The 23,584-nt window shown below is 45.8% G+C and overlaps 2 protein-coding genes across 3 annotated transcripts; both read left to right on the forward strand.

Annotated features, from left to right (window-relative positions):
- Nucleotides 1-322: 322 nt before the first annotated feature.
- On the forward strand, nt 323-7,770 carry thnsl2 (threonine synthase-like 2). Its single transcript, XM_068574150.1, has 9 exons — nt 323-660; nt 2,526-2,755; nt 3,000-3,194; nt 5,221-5,373; nt 5,451-5,681; nt 6,068-6,213; nt 6,573-6,698; nt 6,779-6,933; nt 7,265-7,770. Exons 2-9 carry the CDS (start codon nt 2,533-2,535, stop codon nt 7,488-7,490), a joined length of 1,455 nt encoding a protein of 484 aa, XP_068430251.1. The 5' UTR covers nt 323-660; nt 2,526-2,532; the 3' UTR covers nt 7,491-7,770.
- A 1,244-nt stretch (nt 7,771-9,014) lies between these two features.
- Nucleotides 9,015-22,395, forward strand: LOC137784233 (ATP-dependent RNA helicase DQX1-like). Of its 2 annotated transcripts, XM_068574746.1 has the most exons (13): nt 9,015-9,277; nt 9,477-9,509; nt 11,332-11,698; nt 13,149-13,342; nt 14,842-15,283; nt 16,050-16,337; nt 16,581-16,680; nt 16,900-17,058; nt 19,159-19,350; nt 19,546-19,671; nt 19,976-20,166; nt 20,718-20,908; nt 21,624-22,395. In XM_068574746.1, the coding sequence occupies exons 3-13, from the start codon at nt 11,381-11,383 to the stop codon at nt 21,814-21,816; spliced, it is 2,394 nt and encodes a 797-aa protein (XP_068430847.1). In that variant the 5' UTR covers nt 9,015-9,277; nt 9,477-9,509; nt 11,332-11,380; the 3' UTR covers nt 21,817-22,395. The 2 variants fall into 2 exon arrangements, with proteins under 2 accessions (XP_068430847.1, XP_068430846.1); XM_068574745.1 differs by lacking the exon at nt 9,477-9,509.
- The last annotated feature ends 1,189 nt before the right edge of the window (nt 22,396-23,584 follow it).

A 23,584-nucleotide genomic window follows, 5' to 3' on the forward strand; every position in this document is an offset into this window, starting at 1 on the left:
TTTCAAATAATAGATTTACTCTTTTTCTTGGTCAACCAAATGTTTAAAATATATTATATATATAATTTATGATTTCATTCCTCTGATTTCATGTGTCATGTTCATCTTTAATCCGTATGTTGTTGTGTAAATGTTATTTATCGGCTGAACACCACGTGACTCTTTGTTAATCTTTGTTTACGTCTTCATTCTTTACATTGGTAACAGCGTCATATTGGTATGAACTCTGGGTAATTCCCTTATGCAAAGTCTGCGTCTCATGCTGCCTTACTAAAGGTTCATAAAGGGTCAGCATGTCTGAAAGACTCCACGATGTGACCGGGACGGAACCAAACCCTCACGCAGGGGGCGTAGCCTCAGAGCCCGGGTCCGCGAGCTGGAAGCAGTACTGGACCGTCACGTGTTGTATCACCTGGGCGCACTGCGCCTGCGCAGACGGGACTTGGCCGGAAACTCACAGAAAAGTTCGTCCATTTTAACAGTTTGTTCTATTTTATATAAAAAGACGTAACAAGTAAAATATAAGAATACAAATAAAACAATTGTAAATTAATAAAGCAATTAGGACGTAACCGCGGCGCGTATTAGAAAAGCCTGTCGCAACAAACGCGCAGCGACAACTAGGACAACGACACAGCGACAAGTCTGGAGAGGCCGCCGGTAAGAGAGGCAACCTGGAGAAGGACTGACGGAGTGTGGCGAGAGCTTCACTGCCGCCAGCAGCCGGGTCCGCCGCCCACTCACTAGGGCGCGGACTGTGTGGACAGATATAGATCATTGGTGCAGGAGTATCGGGTTTGTCTATGGCACAAGTACTGGGTTTGTCCACATTTCAACAACAAGGCTATTCAAAGTGCTTCACCTAAAACCATTAAAAGCAAAACATGATGCAAATTTAAAATCAGGAAGCCAGTGCAAAGACCTCAGAACTGATGTGAATGGTCTTAGTGAGAACTCGAGCTGCAGCGTTCTGATTGACCTTTTACAGAGTCCTGTGAACGCACCATTACAGTAGTCCAGTCTACTGAAGATAAATTACCTGTGAACGCACCGTTACAGTAGTCCAGTCTACTGAAGATAAATTACCTGTGAACGCACCGTTACAGTAGTCCAGTCTACTGAAGATAAATGGCCTGTGAACGCACCGTTACAGTAGTCCAGTTTACTGAAGATAAATGGCCTGTGAACGCACCATTACACTAGTCCAGTCTACTGAAGATAAATGACATGTGAACGCACCATTACAGTATTCCAGTCAACTGAAGACAAATGGCCTGTGAACGCACCGTTACAGTAGTCCAGTCTACTGAAGATAAATGGCCTGTGAACGCACCGTTACAGTAGTCCAGTCTACTGAAGATAAATGGCCTGTGAACACACCGTTACAGTAGTCCAGTCTACTGAAGATAAATGACCTGTGAACGCACCGTTACAGTAGTCCAGTCTACTGAAGATGGACAAGTATCTCCAAATCCTGTTGAGACATAAGTCCTCTAACCCTTGATATATTCTTCAGGTAATAGTAGGCTGACTTTGTAATTATCTTGATGTGGCTGTTCAGGTTGAGGTCTGAATCCATAACTACATCTAGATTTCTGGCTTGGTTTGAGGTTTTAGTGATTGAAGCTGAGCGTTCACTTTCAATCGTTCATCCTTGCGACCAAAAACAATAACTTCTGTTTTATCTTTATTTAATTTAAGAAAATTCTGGCACATCCAGATGTTGATTTCTTCAATGCATTTAGCCAACCCTTGTATGGGATTATAGTCCCGTGGTGATATAGTTATCTAGATTTGTGTGTCATCTGCAAAATTATGATAACACACTTTGTTGTGTTTCATAATCTGAGTGGTTTAATAACTGCAGTTTTTAATGGTTGTGGGAAGACACCTGAGAGAAGGCATGTGTTTACAATCTGTAAAAGATCAGTGGTCATGCAGAGTGAAATGTTTTTGAAAAGGTGTGTTGGTAGAACATCCAAGCAGCAGCAGTAGGAGGTTTTCAGATGTTGTATAATATCCTCTAGGCTTCTTTGGTTAATTGAATGAAATTGTGTCATGATATTTGAATGGATGCTATTTAAAGATGGGGACAACACATCCTGTGGTTGGTGTGGAGCCACCAACTGCTTGTCTAATTAGAGGCAAATGGATTTCATGCCCAGGTGGATTGGAGTGTAGCAATTACCGACACCGGAGCCTGTCCAGTACAAATACTTATGGTGCAAGTACTGGGGTTATCGGTGTCTTTTCAGAGTTTGTGGTGTGGTGTTGTCGGAGGTCCAGCTGTAATGTGCTGGTGTTAGCCCAGCTGTGACATGGTTGTGTTGCTGGAGGCCCAGCTGTAACATGGTTGTGTTGCTGGAGGCCCAGCTGTAACATGGTGGTGTTGGTGGAGGCCCAGCTGCAACGTGGTGGTGTTGGTAGTTGGTAATCCAACCTTGATCACAATGAATGCTGGTTCAAAGTGTGTCTGCTGCCACACTATTGAGCATGTATGTATACGATCCATTCTCCATTAACAGGTTTTTGATGCAGTACTGCAGTACTCGAGGCGGGGTCCATGGATGGGACTTCCACGATGTGCTGTTTTCAGGCTACGCTCCAGATGGGGGTATGTTCATGCCCGAGAGTGTTCCTGTGCTGAGCCCAGACACCGTGAGGAGCTGGAGGGGGCTGACCTACACCCAGCTGGTGGTGGAGGTGGCCTCCCTGTTCATCCCCACTCAGCTGATCCCCAGACAGGACCTGCAGGGTGAGCTGAAGTTAGATTCACTGACATGTCATTTCATAATCTGGGAGGATTGGTTTGTAGGAAAAATATACACATTTTAAACTGTATACACCGGTCTAAAAAGTGCACATGATTAAAAAGAGAAAGTTAACTAAAACAAGATACAAAGTAAAAGAAGGGTTATTTTTAACAAGACACAAAATCAAATATAGGTATTTTCAGAACAACAAAACACCAAAATGACTCCTCTTTGGTTCTTTCCCAGTCCTTGTGGGTGAAGCCCTGACTGGTTTCTCAGTGGCTGAGGTGTTGAAAGTCACCCGGCTGAAGGAGGGTCTGTCGGTCCTGGAGCTCTTCCATGGAGACACCTTGGCCTTTAAGGACCTGGCTATGACCTGCACAGTGCGCTTCCTCAACTATTTCCTGAAAAAAAAGAATCGCAGAGCTACAGTTCTTGTCGGTAAGACCCAACCACGATGATAGTTTCACCATGCCTACTACTCATGATATGAATAAGTCATATTTATATAATGTGCTGTATCTCTGTTACGTTGACGTCTGTTGCTTCTGTTCATCCAAGGAGAGGATCCTCCTCTGTTGCTCTATGAAGGGTTCTTCCTTTTTCTCACCCTAAATGTTTTTTGGGGAGTTTTTCCTGATCTGATGTGAGGTCAGAAGATGTCGTATGTGGACAGATTGTAAAGCCCTCTGCGGATCATTTGTAATTTATACAAAATTAATTGCATAATGAATATCATGTGATAAAACTAAGGGACTCATCTTTGTAGCCTTATTTGAATCTAGTCTACAGCACAAAGTGTTAACTGTTAACACTTTGTGGTTTATTAAAGCTGAGATGTCTTTACAAAGGCCTTGGTTTGTTTGGGCCCTGATGATAAAAAAAACTCTCTTTGGTCATTCTAGTATCTTAAGCAATGCATTTTATTGAAAGTACTGACAAGGAAGCAAAATTCTCGAACAGTGGTGGCTAAATAAATTGCATCTTAACCCTTTATTTACTAGTACAATAAATGCATAATAATAATAATAATAATAATAATAATAATAATAATAATAATCTATCACAAGCTCTGGCCATCTCTTTTTTAAACAAGTGGATTTTAAACATACACTCAATCCAACAAAACTTCATTCTTACCACCTTCAATCACCTTTCATGCGCAGTTGTCTTTGTTTGATTGAGCGTGCATGTTAACGACAGTAGATGTAATGCAGTGTTTACACAAAAAGTGTTTCAAATTATTTCAATAGATTAAATATTTTAATTTTATATCGTATTTTTCAAAATGCTTGAAGATGCTTTACATCGAACAAAACAAAATATAGAGACAATGGAGCAAACAAAACCAACAATCGGGTATCTTGATGAAAAATAAAAGTGAAGAAGCTGCAACGCAGTGAGTCCTGTAGTGAAATGTAGGGAGCAGGGGTTAGAGGGTGGAGGGTAGGGAGCAGGGGTTAGAGGATGGAGGGTAGGGAGCAGGGGTTAGAGGATGGAGGGTAGGGAGCCGGGGTTAGAGGGTGGAGGGTAGGGAGCAGGGGTTAGAGGGTGGAGGGTAGGGAGCAGGGGTTAGAGGGTGGATGGTAGGGAGCAGGGGTTAGAGGATGGAGGGTAGGGAGCAGGGGTTAGAGGATGGATGGTAGGGAGCAGGGGTTAGAGGGTGGATGGTAGGGAGCAGGGGTTAGAGGATGGAGGGTAGGGAGCAGGGGTTAGAGGGTGGAGGGTAGGGAGCAGGGGTTAGAGGATGGAGGGTAGGGAGCAGGGGTTAGAGGGTGGAGGGTAGGGAGCAGGGGTTAGACAAATACTTTCTGTTTCCTCTTCTGAGCCATTGCAGGTCACGTGAAAAATGATCCAAAGATCTGTACCGAAGACCCAGTCAAAGTGAACGAACCTTTAGCTGACTGCCAGTACTGAGCCTGTGCCGATTCGTTCATCAGACGAACGAGTCGTGACTGTGTGTTTGAATCAAAGTTTTGTTCTTCTGCCAACCAATCTTTTTTTGAGAAGACTCATTACTCTTGAGTCCTTGTAAGGATTCGTTCATTTTGAACGAATTGTTCACGAACGACACATCACTACTTAGTGGGTTTCAGGCTGTAGCTATGGAAAGAAAATGTTACTGCCTGTCAAAATGTATGGCAATGCACCGGGGTGATGTGGTCATGGCAGGAAGGTGTAGGTGAGGAGTCGAGCAGCAGAGTTCTGAACATATTGGAGTTTGTTGATCATTTTGTTGGAAGAGATTACATGCAAAGTCAATGCACAGACGCAAATGGTTGTGAAAATTTTCCGCCAGGCGTCACAAATAACGCGAAAAGGCGAACGTCGCATTGTCTAAAAAACAATGTGATAAAAAACAATAAAAGGCATTCCTTCGTACATTCCAACATGAATCATTCAGCTCATCATGTGCCGCTTGGTAGAAAACTGTGTAAAAAATGTGATGAATCTGAATCCTCTCCAGGTACATCAGGAGACACAGGGGGCTCAGCCATCCAGAGCGCCAGAGGTCTCAGTGGGTTGGATGTGGTGGTGGTTTACCCCCGAGGACGCATCACCCCGGTCCAAGAGAAACACATGATCACCTGCCTGGAGGATAATGTCCATGTGTTTGCTGGTAAAGGAGCTAAAGGACTAATGGCTGCTCTTTCACGGCTAATCCCTATCAAACAATATGTGTTTTTACCTCTGTAGCCGACGGCAGCTCAGATGACATCGATCAGCCTCTGCGGCGTCTCTTTGCGGACCAGGATCTGGTCAGGTCTCACGGTCTCATGAGCCTCAACTCAGTCAACTGGTCTCGAGTCATGATCCAGCTGGCCCACTTCATCTATGCCTACCTGGAGCTCAGTGGTCTGGAGGCTGAAGCTGACCTGCCGGAGCTGGAGGTGGTGGTGCCCACTGGAGGGGCGGGAAACATCGCTGGTGGGTTGATAACTATTTGGATTGAATGATTAAATACAAAGCTGAAGCCACAGATGACGTGGAGGTCTTTAGCTAAGAAAGCTACAGCTCAACAGCAGGAAGGGTCTGAGTCACAGTTGAATCCAAACTGAAAGCTTTGTTTATTTCATATTTATTTTGGGTTAAGTAAATAAGTAAATGGGAACATCCCAGTATAGTTAAATCAAACTATTGACCTACTCTGAATACTCTGTGCATGCATGTAAAGCCTGTTCTTAATGAATTGCTCTCTCTCTCTCTCTCTCTCTCTCTCTCTGTCTCTGTCTCTGTCTCTGTCTCTCTCTCTCTCTCTCTCTCTCTCTCTCTCTCTCTCTCTCTCTCTCTCTCTCTCTCTCTCTCTCTCTCAGCTGGCTACTTTGTAAAGCAGATGGGCGTGCCTCTGAAGCTGGTTGCCATGGTGAATTCTAATGACATCTTGCACCGGCTGGTCACCAGTGGCGACTTCTCCATGGCAGCTGTCACTCAAACGCTGGCCCCTGCCATAGACATCCAGGTAAGGTCACAGAGGCGTGTACGTCTCATGGCGTGTTCAGAGGAAAGGGAGAGGATACCTCCACTGCAGCTCTAGAGGAAAGACCAGGTTCACCCAAACACACGAGGAGGGCTCATCCTCTGGGACAATGAATTCCCTCCATGCTCAAACATTGCCATCAATATAAAGTTAGGCATTCTGCTCGTCTTGAACCCTCCAGACTATTCTGTCCTGAGCGTGTTTGACAGGAATATGACCGGGGATCGTCCGGAAAGCTCACTATGTGTATTGTTCGGTCTGCAAGTGAAGCGTTAATCTGAATGCATTTACATTAAAGATGTCTCAACGGTTCACAGTGTTTGTGTGTGTTTGCTCTGTAGGACCCCTACAACATGGAGCGAGTGTTCTGGCTGCTGCTGGGCAGAGATGCAGCGTCAGTGAAACACATGATGGAGGAGTTTCAACAATCACACAGATGCTCTCTGCCAGAAAACCACCGCAAACTAGTACCAATCATTCCCTGCTCCCACTGTACACATCCAGGCCAAGCCCTCTACCAGCCTAACACAGCTCTGTTTACTCCTAGCTGGCACAAGTGATATCAACTGGAACAGTGACCGATGACGGGATCCTGGAAACCATGAGGAAATGCTGGGAGGAAAACCAGTATGTGCTGTGTCCACACACAGCTGTAGCTGTGTGGCATCACTACCACTGTCCTCACAGTCCCATGATCAACAGGTCTCACACACACACACACACACACACACACACACACACACACACACACAAACATTTCTGAAGCCATGAGGCGGCAGGACTTCTAGGAGCCTCGATAAGAAAGGTCTCAACAAGAACAAAGGAGCAGAAGAAGAATGAAAGGTTCCATATTTCAGAGCAGTCAGCAACAAGAGCGAGCCCTTTGAGGCTGTGCTGAGCTAAATGCTAACACCGGCATGCTAATATGCAAGGGGATTGATTTAGTTTGTTTCGGTGCTAGCAAAACTACGACACTACACACCACTTGACTCGGCTCCACTTTTCGAAGTAATCACGAAACATTTCTTTACAGGTGCTACATTGCAACGGCGTCTCCAGCCAAGTTCCAGGCAGCAGTACAGAGGGCCGGCCTGACCTTTGACCTGCCTGAGGCAGTGCTGGCATTAGACAAGTTGGCCAGCCGCTACCAGCACCTGGAGCGGAGTGCGAACTGGTGCAAAGACTGGGAGGACACACTGAGAGAGAAAATCCAGTCTGTGACTTTAGCCAGGAAAAGCGGAGTGACTTACTACCGCTGATGAGGAAAGATGTTATGACATGTAAAAGAGGGTTGCACTTCAGAAAACCTGATCGGACATGAAAGTGTGTACGGGCGAGGTGATTCTGTTATCTGGATCTAGTGAATGATGTTGGTGTTGGATGGACTTTGGTCTGTACGGTCATATTGATGTCGCTACCACGAACCAATCAATGATTCACACGTTGCTTACTCCTTCCACCTGTCACTCAAGTGTAAATGAATGCTGAAGAATCACATCTGACTGAGTTCAATTGTCTTAAAAACAATAAATTCTATCTTTGCACAAGTTTGACAAAAGAACATTTTTCATAACTGACTGATTCTTGCCTCGCTGCATTAACAGTGAATGCAACTGCGCCATATATGATGTATTTGCTATATCCACTACATGACATGAATGAGGATGTGTCTAGGCATCTTCATCAGGTAGTTTGTGTCTGGACATCTTCATCAGGTAGTTTGTGTCTAGGCATCTTCATCAGGTAGTTTGTGTCTAGGCATCTTCATCAGGTTGTTTGTCTCCGGGCATCTTCATCAGGTTGTTTGTCTCCGGGCATCTTCATCAGGGAGTTTGTGTCCGGGCATCTTCGTCAGGTAGTTTTTGTCCGGGCATCTTCATCAAGTAGTTTGTGTCCGGGCATTTTCATCAGTTAGTTTGTGTCCAGGCATCTTCATCAGGTAGTTTGTGTCCAAGCATCTTTCTCAGATAGTTTGTGTCTCTGTATCTTCATCAGGTAGTTTGTGTCTAAGCATCTACATCAAGTAGTTTTATCTTAAAAGTCAGTTAACGGACCTATAGCAATGTTCGAGTTTTAGTTCCCTTTAATTTTACTCGTCATTCCTATCATATTCATATGCAAATACATATGCAGCAGAATGATCTATGGTTCCTCGAAAGAGTGTTGAATTCTTGTTAAAAGTAGCATTGAGATTATTGATGCATTTTTAAATGTAGTGGAGCAAAATAATGAAGCAGCAGAAATGTAAAAAGTTGGTAAAGAACTCATGTGAAGACAGCAATGTTTTAAAGAAATTCTCTAAGTTTGCACACATGTGAGGAAGAGATTTAGAGAACAGAAGAAGGATGTGGGACACTCAGGAAGCTGAGGAGGATGCATGATTATTATTGACAACAAAGATCAACTAATCAAACTACTGAGAACTTGAAACTTGATGGTTTTGGTGCTAACAGCCGTTGAATAAAACCTAGTCTATAATTGTGTATGATAAACTGTGCATCGAGGCCTGGCCTTGGGATGGCGCCATAACCAACAATGTCCGAGAGGCGTTAACAGTAGTTGGCTGAAGATGTTAGCAACCCTTTGCTTTAGGTTGGAATAAAATAATTTCGTTTTAAATTTTGTCAGGATACAGAGGTCATAAAACGATTAAATACAAGGTGTAATACATGTTTGGGCAAAAGAACATTTAGGTCTCATCATTGACCATAGATACACAAATCACTTTGTTTTCCCAGGACCCCTGAACGTAGCACGAGGTTTGACAGCTACACAGCCAAACATGGCGGCTGCTAGCTAAAGCAACCAGGTAACACCGTCGTCTTCTATCCGCGTACAGCTGTCCGCAACCCATCAGGGCCGGGGGACATTGTGAGAGAGATTGTCGCCCATCGTCCACCTTTCCAGGTGCTTATCCAGCCGCTCGGCTCTCTGGTAACGTTACGTGAAGGCGACTTGTGAGCCTCATTAACGAGGCAGGAGGGAAGCGACACAGCAGCACTGGTCCTGCGGGCTTTCTTCCCCTGTTGGCCGGCATGTTTCTCAGGTAAGACCCGGTGACACAGTATGCCAGTACCTTGTCTCATGTACGGCTGTGTGACTGTCAGCAGAATGTCGGAGATAATAAAGGAAACTGTTGTAAGACCAGATAAGAGCATGAGCGTATATGTGCCTCTCCATAGAATACTTATTACATCATTGTATTTGTATGGTCAAATAAACGGCATCCTTTTGTTTGACGACAGCAACCTGCATTCCAACTAATTATGCTCCACCCGGTGAGTCATATTCATCCCATAATATTCCTTCTCCCAGACAAAGCAGGGGCACAACATAATCATTCTCCGCAACAGCAGCGGTACATTGTAAGCTTTACAACAACCTACTATCAACTATCACGAATCCCTTGAGCATGCCCATGCAGACATGACGTCAGAGTCCCTTCCTATGATGTCAGAGTCCCTTACTGTAGAGGCGTTCCAGGAGCCCATAGCACACATGACGTCAGAGTCCCTTCCGATGACGTCAGAGTCCCTTCCTGTAGAGGCGTTCCAGGAGCCCATAGCACACATGACGTCAGAGTCCCTTCCGATGACGTCAGAGTCCCTTCCTGTAGAGGCCTTCCAGGAGCCCATAGCATACATGACGTCTGAGTCCCTTTCTATGACGTCAGAGTCCCTTTCCTTAGAGTACCTACCTACCCGTCTACCTACCTACTCGTCTAGCTACCTACCCATCTACCAGGTACACCAGGTCACATGACTTCCCGTCTCCACCGCTCAGCTAACAAAGGACTCATGTTCTATTGAGGAATCTTAGTCGTCAGACACGTAAAAAGTTCTCAGTTATTTTCTGCATTCAACAACCAGAATACAGTCTACAATTATCAAAATTCTTTTTAAACCAGTAGATTTCAGATTAAAGATGGCAACTAAGTGCCTTGGCTGCCAGTGAGTCTGGCAAAGTCATACATAATAGTATTTACAATACATAGATTTAGATTTTACACATCCCAAAAGGATACTTTGCTCAGTAAAACTTTCAAAAACCTTCTTTCCTAAATTCTGGTTTCAAATTAAAAACTGAAAATGAGATGTCAACTTTCATTAGTGGACACTTTTTCAGGAACTACAGAATCCTCATAAGTTTGCAGCACCCACAGCCAGGCCTGTTTCCAGCCTCACCGTGTGCCATGCTCAGTCAATATGGAGATATGGAAACCTTTCTTACCAACGATTTGCATTGACCTTTGGAGTTACGTTGAGTCTCTCAGCTGCTACTCTGCTTATCTCCTGTTGCTTTCTACCAAGCCCTCTCGTTTATGATTTGATGAGGTCATAAAAGCATTCAAATGTATTATCCAGACTAAAAGTGTTTTAATGTTCAGTCTCAAGACAAAGGTTGTTTAACTGATCAGTTAATCTGCTCTTTATGTTTTAATATCCATGGATTAATTGTTGGGTTTATAAGATTTCCAAAATAGTAAAACATGCTGGTCAAACATTTCCAGATCTCCTTTGAATGGACTAATCATTTCTGCTGTCTGCAGCTCTCATTATGGATCACATGACAGCTGTCAGTCGCATCATACTCTCTGACTTGCGCTCTGATTGGAAGACGAGTGAGACTCATCTCACTGAATTTTCTTCATGAATCCATATGTTGATTATTTTCTCAGTCAGTCTATAAAATATCAGGAAAGAGTGAAAGCTATAAAACTGAAATAGTCGCAAAACAAACACAATTACTGTCCAATAAGACAGAAAACAAGATTAAGTGCAACACCTATAATAAGAAGTTGGAACTAGGAAATGTTTGACATTTTTGTTTGTCATGTAGCTTGAATAATACAAATGCTTGGACCTGTGTTTCCTTCTGCTTTTTTGTCTCCCTGTGTGAATAAACCAGCACAGTACGGCTTTACACACACACACACACACACACTGTGGCATCTGGGTGGAGTCCAGCATTCCACAGTTGGATACCCAGCATGCTCCAGGTTTCTCTGCAGGGCTGTTAAAGGGAGATAAGTGACATTGTGTTGTTTGTAACCGGCCTCCCCTCCTGACTCCCTCTGCTTCCTGTGTTGTCCCTCTGCAGGTGATCTCAGGTGATCTCAGGTGATCTCAGGCCCTCACCCGTGCTGACGATGTCATTGGCACCAGCGAAGCCCCCCTCCAGCTCCCGGTCCCCTGGGTCCCAGGATGCCCTGGACTCTCTGTCCATGTCTTCCCTCCTATCTGGGGATTTAGACGATGATGGAGGTAGAGGAGGGGAGGAGGACGGACTCGGAGACCTGGAAGTGAACCCGTATGACGGTTTGCCCTTTTCTTCGCGCTACTACGCCCTGCTGGAAGAGAGGCGGCAGTTCCCCATCTGGAGGCTGAGACGGAGTCTACTGGAGCACCTGGAGAGCCACAACATGCTGCTGCTCAGTGCCCCGAGTGGAGCTGGAAAAAGCACCCAGGTACCCAGAATGCAACAGGACAGCGTGTGTGTGTCACCTAGATTTATTCAGGTCAAACATAAACCGTTTCTATTCTTAGATTCACCATCATTATACTTCTACTGGGCCACGACAATATGTCCTCATTACTGTGATAAGGAAGTCATTCTTACTTTACTGAGAACTTTACTGAGGAACGACTCTTGTTCTTTTACACTGAAAATAAGACTCACGTGACCACTTTGCTTGCTGTTCTGCTGAGACAACCGGCTCAATGCCCTGCACACTGAACTGAAGGGAGCCGCTCTCTCGTCCCTTTAATTTGCTTGCTTTTGGATTATTATTATCAACAAAACACAGGTTTTGTATTTTTCTAATAAATCAAACACAAGCAAATTCACATTGAAACATATTCAGTAATTTGCACGTGTCCTCAAGTGACACTGAGTGGCGCTCTCTGGGCAGCATACAATTTGTGAGAGCGGACAGGGCCAGCAGGACCCCCACAGAGAGGGGGCGGGGCCAGCAGGACCCCCACAGAGAGGGGGCGGGGCCAGCAGGACCCCCACAGAGAGGGGAGAGGGGGCGGAGCCAGCAGGACCCCCACAGAGAGGACTTCTGCTGGAAGCTGAGCACTAGTTTCATTCAGAAAGCCCACAGTTCACCTCTTTTTCAATGTGGTGACACTGGTACTTATCACTGCTGTGAGGGCTGTTGTCTGCTACCTGTCCCCTCACTCGGCGTTGAATCAGAGCAACTTCCCAAAATGTCATATTTCTGAACATAAATGTGGCGGAACAATAAAGCCATAGAGATTACATTTCTGTAATCGTCATGCATAATTGGTCTTCCTGCTTTGTGGTGTGGTGCTTGTTGGAGAGTAGGCCTGTCTCGTTCATCGTCCTCCTCTTTGGATCCAATACAGACTTTGATTAGATATTTACTCAAGGTCCGTGTTTACCTGCAGCTCCATGGCTGTGAGCAGGCTGAGGATCTTCTTAAGATGAGTTTCAGATGCATTTCCTTTTGAGGAAGAAGCCTATGGCACACTTATTTTACTGCCATACATTGTGTGTGTTTTCTCTCTCTAGGTATTATAGCTGCAAGATTGTATTTCTAAAATGTACGATCAGTCACAGTGTTTTAGCTCATTTCAGCTAATCGTCCTCTTGTTCCTCTTGTAACTTTAGGTTTTCTCAAGCTTGTGTGGATATTTTACTGAGTTACTGAACACCAAAGCAGAGGCAGAAAGAGAGTTTTGTTGTCTCTACGTACATCAACATACTCAACCTAGCTGAATGCTCATGTTGCTGTGTGAAAAAGGGTTGACAACTTGTCGTCGGTTCAGATGGATCGTCCATCCACACTACAGAGACTTGCTGCACCTTCATGTTCAAGTGCTTCTTTTCTTCTGTAAAGTGTGTCAGCCCTTCCTCGTCCTGACCTCTGTCTTCTGTTCTTCTCCCTGCAGGTGCCACAGTGGTGTGTGGAGTATGCTTTGTCCTATGAGTTTTCTCAGGGCCTGGTGTGTTGTTCGCAGCCCTATTCGGTGACAGCGGTGAGTCTGGCCCTTCGCGTGGCGGATGAGATGGACCTCAGTCTGGGTCTGGAGGTGGGCTACAGGGTGTCTCATGATGACAGCTGTACGTCCGACACCCTGCTCAGGTTAGGATTCACAGTGATAATAACATCTTATCATATATTATAAGAGTAACAAAGGTTGATATAATATTCATGTTGGGTCATGACTCATGTTCAGTTGCACTGATCTGTATCAGTGCAACATCAGCAAGACTCCCCATCAATCATTCCCAGTGGAGGTAACCAATCAGAACTGAGCCGTCCCCAACGCAGCTGTCAATCACTCCGATTAAACTGCTAAGCCGAGCTCGTCACAGGATTTAGTGATAATGTGAGCAAGTATGATACAACTCTTCGCTCTTAGTGGCTGAGATCAAAGCAGTGTCACAATTATTTTGTGCATTTCCTAGTTGTTCGGGCAAGTAACAACCAGAAGCATCTTTAACTCACGGTCGAAAATATCTCCATTATAGTGAAACATTTCTCTTTATTGACCACAGCAACGTGTCAAACATGTATTTACAAATGACATGAACAGGGAAATGTTTAAAAGATGACCAAACATCGGCCATATTAGAGTAACAAAGGTTAATATACTATTCAGTGCCATCATTGTTGGACAAGCGTGCGAGCACGGCCAACACCACCATGAGCTTACATGCTCTGCACTTCAGGAAATCACTGCACCAAGAAACATGAAGCGTAGTTCTAGTTGTTGCCTGTAAAAGCTGAGCAAGTAGTTTCCCCCTACTTCCAATCTTGATGCTAAGCTAATTGACTCCAGCCTCGGGAGCTCTATCTAAGCTAATCCATCCTATTTTAACAAACCAACATGATAGTGGTATTGTGCTTGAGCTAACGCACAGTAAAACAACATCTTTTTAAACCGAGTAGTATTGACCGTCACGTTGGAGCAGGCTGTGGTTGGATGCAGGTAAACTGTTTGTGTGGAGAGCAAAAGAGACGGAAGGCATCGGGCAAAATGTAAGCTGAGAACCCAGCGGCTGGCGGTGAGGAGCGTGGAGGAGATGCACAGTCTACATCGCAGCTATTACCAATGATCGCTTGTTTGGTTTACTTCATTCTGCTCAACTCTGAGAGAGTTTACTACCTTCAAGAGGTCTTATACACCTGGGGATACTGAGGCGGTTGAATGCAGGGACAACAGAAACCATATCAATATCAAAATGTGCTCTACCAAACTGTAGGGGAATCCATGAAAGGACTGATGCTGATCTGTGTCTCCACCCCAGAGGGCTTCATGGGTCACACGAGCTGCTATGAGCATGTTGCTTGTCTCCTTTCCTTCCAGCCACGCCTCGACTCTTTGTTCTGTTCCCTTCAGTCTGCTGTCCCAGCTGGCAGTGAAAGTGTTAGTGTGTTCACTGAAAACTGATCCCTGAGTCCTTTCCTGCAGTCCCAATGGAGATGTCCAGCATGTACATCCATGAGGCTCCAGCGGTCAGCCCTTTTAGGTGTCGCGTCTTCTCTTAGTCATGTGAGCTTTGGGCCCCTGATGATCCTCCAATGTGTGTTTGCTGTTAAAGCATACCGGATGCTCTTCTTTCATTTCCTTTCGCCAGGTTTGTCAGTGACACGCTGCTGCTGGAGGAAATGATGTCGGACCCCTTGCTGCATCAGTATGGCGTGGTGGTGTTGGACGAGCTCCAGGAGCGCACCGTGGCCACCGACGTGCTGCTGGGCCTGCTGTGTGACGTCTGCCGCCAAAGGCCAGACAACTTCCGGGTGGTTCTGCTCACTCACCCGACGCTGGCGCCTCGCCTCTCGGCCTTCCTGGGCCCGTCGGTCCCCCAGCTGTCCCTGGACAGCGTGCTTACAGACCCCCCCACCGGAGACCCGGAGGTCGAGGGCAACAGGACAGCCGTGGAGGTGAACCAGGTGGAGACGCTGTACAGGGAGCTTTCACCTGGGAAGGAGCCGGCGGCCGCTGCCTGTCTTATGGTGCTGGATCTGCACCGAAGGGGAGAGGAGGGAGACGTCATGGTGTTTTTGGCCAGTGCTCAGGTACGAGTCTACTAATACTTTACACTTCTCATTCGGCCTCACTGTGACACGAGAACCCTGTTAAACCTTTCTTCAGTACCAAACAACCTGTCTGACACCTCTTCCTGTGCTGAACACTACTTTACACAGCAACACAAGCGCAAACACATTGAAAGAAAAGGGTTTCGTACCATTTTAATGTTCAGAAATATGTCATTAACAATGATGTTCAACATTAGGAACTGTTAATATGACCGAAGTGCCAGTTCATCAGGTGAATGAGGCTCCTGTCTCACTTTCAGTGATTCATTAGTGAAGAGCTCAACATTTCTTTGTGTAGTCATCGCTGTTCTGTTTATTGGTAGAAACCAGATCAAGTTACTTCTGAAGTATTTTTGTTCCTTTAACAAAAGGAAAGCTCTGTCGAGTTTCACCACCTTTGTCTTGAAGAGGAGTGAAACGAGAGGCCGGTGTAACACACATACACACACACACAGCCACAATGTGTTTGTCATGTGTATACTGACCTACAGTTTATCCAACTCCCTGATGCACATTAAACTCCCTTTATGTCAACATCAGCACGCCTGGCTGGCTGTCAATGCTGCTCCATTTAACACCGAGCTGGCTGTGTGCTCCTGTGCTGGATGCACACGCACACGCACAGACAAACAGGTTTCTGGGTTACCTGGCGTGTGGAGGGTGATCATTGATTGGATTCAAAGTGAGTATCCATTCTGTCTCCTGGTGTGTGTGCGTGTGTGCGTGTGTGCCTGCGTGCGTGCAGGAAACAGAGGAGTGTGTGGCCCTGCTGGAGAAGGAGTGTGTCGCGCTGAGTCCTCAGCTCGGTCCTCTCAGGCTCCTCCCCCTCCATGCCGGGCTGGGTGGGCTGGTCCAGCGGGTCTATGACTCCGGCTCCGAAGACTCTACGCTGAGGGAGAGCGAAAGCTCCAAGGGCCCAGCTGGAGCTCAGGGGGTGAAGAGGAAGGTCATCCTCTCCGATACCCTCGCAGAGGCTTCCTTCTCCCTGCCGGCCATTCGCTACGTCATCGACACCGGGCTCCAACTCAAAACTGTAAGTTTGCTTTCTGACACAGTATAATGATTGTATCACACATTGTTGAAGTAAAATGAGTCCACTTGTCTCTGTTTCTTGTGTTTGTATTGTGTTTATTTTCTCTGATCAATAGTTGCTGGTTGTTTTCATATAAGCTTGTTTTAATGCTGAATATTTCATGTGAACGTGAAAACTCAATCACATTCAGAATATCATGTGAAGACAGAACATTCCTGACATTTCCCCCGTATCCCGCCGCAGGTTTACAACACACAGATCCGAGCTAACTCGCAGGTCGTGAGGACGATCAGCAAACACCAGGCCGACATGAGGACTCAGAGGGTGAACAGCCAGCTGCCAGGTAGGTCAGAGGTCATCGCTGCTGTAGATCTATGTGGACTTCCGACAATCTCATCTCGCCCGCAAAGTCATCCAGATAGTTCTCTATCGTCAGGTCACAACAGAACTCAGCTCCTGCATCAGCGGGTTTATTGTTGAGCTGTTTATGACATTTGTTTGAATGCAATTGTTTCCTGTTTCATGGCTGTTTACGACATGTGGTCTCCTTGTGGGTCTTTAGGGCTGTGTCTCCGTCTTTACCCCCAGTCTCAGTATGAGGATGGGATGGAGGAGGCTCATTGTCCAGGTGTGGTGGAGGAGAACCTGAGCCACCTGGTGCTGCTGCTGAAGAGGCTTGATATTGCAGACATGGGACAGTGCAAGTTCCTTGACAGACCAGGTACATTTATGAACTCCTTTTGAATAACACTTCATACCGGCTGACAGTGAGTCTCAGGGTCTTCATGGCATCATGTGATTCTGGAGACAGGACTTAAGCTGGACGCTGACGAGGTCTGCTGCCCAACCAGGGCAAGGCAGGTATTAATGTCATCACCAGCACTTAACAGATTACAACCACGACAGCATTATGGAGTCAAAGTCAGTTTTATTGTCAATTTTGTGCAATGTGAAAACATACAGAAGATTGAAAGTACGTTTCTCTTCTGTCCAACATATAATGAATTATGATGATGATGATAATAATAAAGTGCAAACAGTTTAAAAATGTTTTTAAAAAATAGAGAACATTTTTTAAAAAGAGCACAACAAAAAGAACAACATAACATATAGACAACATAAATTAGGAAGTATGAAGATAGAATAAAAACAATACAAGGACACTGAATAGAAACAATGAAATATTTAAAAACATGTAAATGAGATTTGAAAGAAAATGAATTAAAAGCAACGGGGAACAGATAGGTCTCACATTTTAACGGCATAGATGCTCCAGAAACAGCAGCTCGCCCACCTGAGAGGTATGCAGGGGTTGTACTGTCTGGAGATCTGATCACTGTCTAGTACGTTGAATCTATGAGGAACTGGGAGCTGATTGTTGATCTCAGAACTGGAGTCATGTGCTGAGCCTCGCGGTCCTCGTTCTGACCCTGGCAGAAGCAGAGATCAGCTCACGCTGCCTGACCTTCACCCAGAGCCCATCACAGCATCGATCGTGTCTTGACATAAAGTCAAGACTCGATCGACTCCAGCTCAGGGGACGAATGGTTGTAACCACAAAGTACCCGGTTCCATCCCCAGTCCCTCAGAGTTCACATGTCAAAGTGTCGCTGAGCAAGGCACCTAAGCCCTGCTGCTCCCCGGCGCCTCACAGGGCAGCCCACTGATCCTCAACCAAGAATGGGTCCAATGCAGCGAAGGCTGATTTAGTTATTGATTTATTTTGAATACTGAAATGTAGGTCTGAATCCAAGGTGTTGAACTTAATCTTCTAGCTTCTAATCATTTTAATACATCGCCCCAGCTGTTCTGTTGAGCTGTATTCATTAATTATTAAATAATGAACTCTGCTGCTTTGATGTACAGCTCCAATTGATACAAACATATTGGTACACATCTTTTCCAACTAGACTTTGAATAAGAAAGTACCACTTTAGTAGCATTTTAATGGAACTTATGGCACTTTTCTAAATAGTACTTTCATGATTCAGTTGTGAGTTGGTTGAATGCTCTTATGTTATGTCTCTTTGGATAAAAGCTTCAGCTAAATGAGCTGTCTGACCAAAGCAGGACCTCGTTAGAGAGATTAGCAGATTTGAAAGGTGCTTAAAGTTATCTAGATCCAGTCAAGTTGTTCTCAAAGAGGTTAATGCCATCAAAATGTTCACCAGATGAGTTGTTTCCCGTGTGTAAGGAACCCCTGGAGGAAAAGAAGTCAAGTCATTACACGACCTCGTCGAGTTGAAATGAAGGCGTCATCAGTTTTTGGAGTTGGAGATGTTGACCACAGTGACAAAGCGTGTGTCTGCCTCATTATTGTCATCATGAACTGATCTGAGACTGGAGATCTTTAGTTCATCGTGAATGATTTGTGGAGACTCTCTTTGTGGAGATCGTAGTGAGCTTACCGTTCATTTTTCTGTCACTTGAGCTGTTTGAAGAAGGGGATCGCCACGGCGCAGAAGTAGCTTTAACACCAAGTTCATCAATAACTTTTAGTATTTTAGAATTGAAATTGTCTCGAAGATCGTCTACTTATATTGACAGAGAGGCGGGTATCATGGAGATTGTGATCCAGGTGAAGTCACTGTGAGAGCTTCACAACTGTGTAAGATGCCAGTAGGACTCTTCAGGCGTGTAGTGGAGATCAGATGATCTGCTTCAGAGACGGTGGAGTTCAAGAGGACTGTTCTGCAGTTGAGTGCAGAACAGTTGATGTTGTACCAGCATTTACAGGTCCTCCGTCTCTCTCCTCCATGTTTATGTTCCTCCCTCTCCTTCCTCCATGTTTATGTTCCTGCCATGTCTCCCTCCTCCCCAGCCCCCGAGGCTCTGATGCAGGCTCTGGAGGACCTGGACTACCTGGCAGCACTGGATGATGATGGCAACCTATCGGAGGTGGGCATTATAATGTCGGAGCTGCCCCTGGAGCCCCCGCTGGCTAAAGCTCTGATCGCTGCCTGCGAGTACGACTGTGTTGATGAGCTGCTCACCATAGCCGCCATGCTTACAGGTAAAAACAAACAGAGAGGATCATGGAACATAAAAATGACATAATGGACTCACATGTCTGGAGACATGATCCCTATGACACACTGAAATGCCAAGGCTATCTAAATAATGCATCTTTATGAATCAACGAGTGAAAGCCCATTTTCTGAAGTACTTCCTTATGTCCTTGTCTACTGTGATCTTTGTCTGGCGTCAGCTCCTTCCTGCTTGGTGATGGCAGAAGCCAGCAGAGAGGAGGCTGCTGTCACTTCCTGGCGACCCCTGATGCACGCAGAGGGAGACCACATGACTCTCATCAATATCTACAACGCCTTCATAGAGCGTACGTACCCTCCAGCCTTCATTACATATCATATAGTCTGATCCTGGAACAGAGCAAAGTGAATCGAGATGAGTTTGTTTCTGACATTTGTCACGTCATCACTGGACACATCAGATCGGATGTTCTTACAAATGTCCACTAACGTAACTGGACTGTGTCATCCCAAGCATGCAGAGCTGGGCTTGAGCTTTATGGCCACAGTGAGAGCCCTGCATGCATGTGACTGAGGCTGCAGAACAATCACATCCATGAATGAGTAGTATTAGTAAAAAGACATTGAATGGTCTCTGTGTGGTGATTGCAGATAATCAGGATGAGGCGTGGTGCACGACAAACTTCCTCAGTAGCGCCGCCTTGCGATTGGCTGTGGTGATCAGGGCGGAGCTGCTGGAGGTGATGCAGCGGATAGAGCTTCCTGTTTCTCCTCCTGCTTTCGGATGCCAAGACAACTGCACCAACATCAAGCGCGCCCTCATCTCCGGCTTCTTCCTCAAAGTAAAAGTGAATTCTAAATGGACTGAACTTGTAGAGATCTTTTCTTTTCCTGATGGGAGGGGCTAATGCTCCACCAGCCAATAAGGAGTTACTAACGTTCATAATCCAGTCACACACCTAAGTGTCTTGCCCAAGCGGAGTCGGGGGTCAAACCGCCGATCCTCTAATAGAAGGACAACCTCTTTTAGACACCTGCAAAACTAATGACTGTCTCATCCGCCTCAACTGTTCTTTGGGTTGACTGCTAACTAATGCTAGAGGGCTGTGATGGTAAAATAGAGGGAGAACCTTCTACCTGTTAGCTTTGTGAGCAACGCGGCACTAGTCGCCCGTATAGATAGTGCCAGTATATTTAAGAAAAGGCAATATCTCCAGCACTCTGCAATTCACACCAAAACCACCTGGATGGATGAACCGCAGTGTGTTGGTCTCTCCCAACTGTGTGTGTATTATTACTGCACTATTTGCCTCAACACATACAGTCCTTCACTCTTACCGCCATGTTTTGCTACTTTGTTGTGGCCGATGCGATCTGCTGTTCTCCTCCCCAGGTGGCTCATGATGTGGACGGCTCCGGTAACTACCTGCTGCTAACTCACCGCCACGTGGCTCACCTGCATCCCTTCTCCTCCTACCTGTGTCGGCAGCCGTGCCCTAAACCCCCGAGCTGGGTCTTGTACCACGAGTTCACCATCTCCTGTGATAACTGCATCCGCATCGCTTCAGAAGTCCACCCTCAGATGTGAGTCCACCTGGAACATTGTGCAAGTTCCTCTTATGGATTTTGCTGTTTCAGCTTTCCTTGATTAAACCGATAAGATCACAAATATCCACCTCTTCCAGTCTGTCCACGATGACGCAGGTCCAAGTCCAGCCCCAATGAGATTCCTTTAAGGAAACTCCAGCTGAAACGCCAGAGAACACATTTCTTTTGAGATCGTCTAGAGGAAGATTTCCATAATGCTGCGATGGACTTAGGCATTTCCTACAATAAACACGCCAGTGATGTCAATATCCAATATGAACATGAAGTATTGTCATCGTTGCTGTGCTGCCTGCACGCTTCAGTAGTTACTCAGATGGTCGTCATTCGAGTGTCACAGTGTTCCTACCTTTTTATTCCTGAAAGAAAAATGCAGGCTCATGGAGCCCCTCAGTACTACCTGTAGTAATGACCTCCTCTGTGCTGCAGGCTCATGGAGCCCCTCAGTGCTACCTGTACTAATGACCTCCTCTGTGCTGCAGGCTCATGGAGCCCCTCAGTGCTACCAGTACTAATGACTTCCTCTGTGCTGCAGGCTCATGGAGCCCCTCAGTGCTACCTGTACTAATGACTTCCTCTGTGCTGCAGGCTCATGGAGCCCCTCAGTGCTACCTGTAATAATGACTTCCTCTGTGCTGCAGGCTCATGGAGCCCCTCAGTGCTACCTGTAGTAATGACTTCCTCTGTGCTGCAGGCTCATGGAGCTGGCCCCTCAGTACTACCTGGGGAACCTTCCATCCAGCGACGGTAAAGAGCTGCTCATGGAGCTGAGGCAGAGTCTGGAGCCCCGCCCCTATGAGCCGGACCGCGGGTCAGACGAGCTCAGCCGGACTCACAGGGACGCAGACGGGACCGGAGGCGGCACCGAGCTCTGCGTGGTCCAATGAGACGGAGACGACTCTGAACACGCGGCTGTCACTTTATAGTTTGGTCTGAGAGTTGGTACTTTGTATAAATGAAGGTTTAATCATTTTGATGTGTGATTTCAAATGTACAGTGATGTATTGTTAATATATCTTATATGCACCTTGGGGAAATATTCAAACCCCTTCAGCTCCCCCTTGTTGTGCTCTGGATTGACCTCATTAAAAGTTTTATTTTGAATAGTTTTTTTATTTTATGGGGGACTTCTGTGTTCTTTATTAACCATGTCGTACTAGTCTGATCCCCTTCTCCCTGCAGGAAGAAGGAAACACTATCAAACCTCTGAAGTGTCCGTTGTGTTAAACACCACAGAGACGCTCTTATGGTTGACCTTTGACCTCTCTGCAGAGGCTTCTCAGGGCTCACTGATGCACAGAGCTTCTATTTTCAATGTTTTGATACTGTTTTTAAATGTTTTGGGTTTCCTGCTTAGATTCTGCCTTTTTCTCCGTCTTTGTGTAATAAAATCCTATTTAATAGGATGTCTGTCAATACAGTACTTCAATACTTCAAATAAAAGTGCTTTTTCATGTTGGAAGCATCTCATGTGAGTGATTTGACTTTAAAGCTGTTATAGATGGTTATTAACTAACGATGTGCAGATGTATTTGTTTTGTCCCAGCTGAGCTCTGGTGACACGTTTCACACCAGAAGCTTCTCTTGAGGTCCGGTGAGCGCCGGAGCATCGAGCTGCTCTGTCCAACCTGCACTTCAGCACTCGATCAGCGCTGGGACGCTTTAGAGCTTCAAGTGCAAGAGAAAAACTCCACCCTACTTTACTTTGTCAGACTCCACCTCTCCAGAGCTGCTCCGTCTCCTCTGGCTGAGCTGCAGAGCGATGGTGTCGCATCTTCATGAACGAGATCCTCCAGAGAAAACAGATCTCATCGTTTCCAGTCTGAGAAACGTTCATGAGGCCAGAAGGCTCACAAGCAGCGACCAGAAACACACTGTTCACCCGGTGTGCACAACTCAACACAGTGTTCACCCGGTGTGCACAACTCAACACAGTGTTCACCCGGTGTGCACAACTCAACACAGTGTTCACCCGGTGTGCACAACTCAACACAGTGTTCACCCGGTGTGCACAACTCAACACAGTGTTCACCCAATGTGCACAACTCAACACAAGGTTCACCCGGTGTGCACAACTCAACAACTGTTCACTCGGTGTGCTCAGCTCAACACACATCTTTATCTGTCAACTATTAACCTTCATGAGGCCAGAAGGCTCAAGCAGCGAGCAGAGACACTGTTCAACTGAACACACCTTAATCTGTCAACGAGCAACACCGTCAACTGCTTTGGTCCCCTGAGTGTGTTCACTGTGTGTGTGTGTGAGAGAGTGTTGGGCTTACTCTAGTGAACTCTGTGTGTGTGTGTGTGTGTGTGTGTGTGTGTGTGTGTTGGGCTAGCCCTAGTGAACCGTGTGTGTGTGTGTGTGTGTTGGGCTAGCCCTAGTGAACCGTGTTGCAGCTTGAATGTCTCCAGAACCAACAGGTTCATTGTGTCTTTTCAGAGCAGTGAAACATTAGAACAGATTCTACTGTCCAGTTCCATATTGGGAAATATAATTTACTGATAATCCACTTGAATAGTTTACTGAATAAATAATGTTTGTGGACAAGGAGGTGGATGGACACATGACTTCAGTATCAACATTTTTATTACAGTTATATCAGGGGACTGAGTGCATTGATTTACACACACATATATATAATACAATATATA

Source organism: Clinocottus analis, unplaced genomic scaffold (assembly GCF_023055335.1).
Source record: "Clinocottus analis isolate CAN_PGR_092001 unplaced genomic scaffold, fCliAna1.0.p SCAF_13, whole genome shotgun sequence".
NCBI classification, from domain to species: Eukaryota; Metazoa; Chordata; class Actinopteri; order Perciformes; family Cottidae; genus Clinocottus; species Clinocottus analis.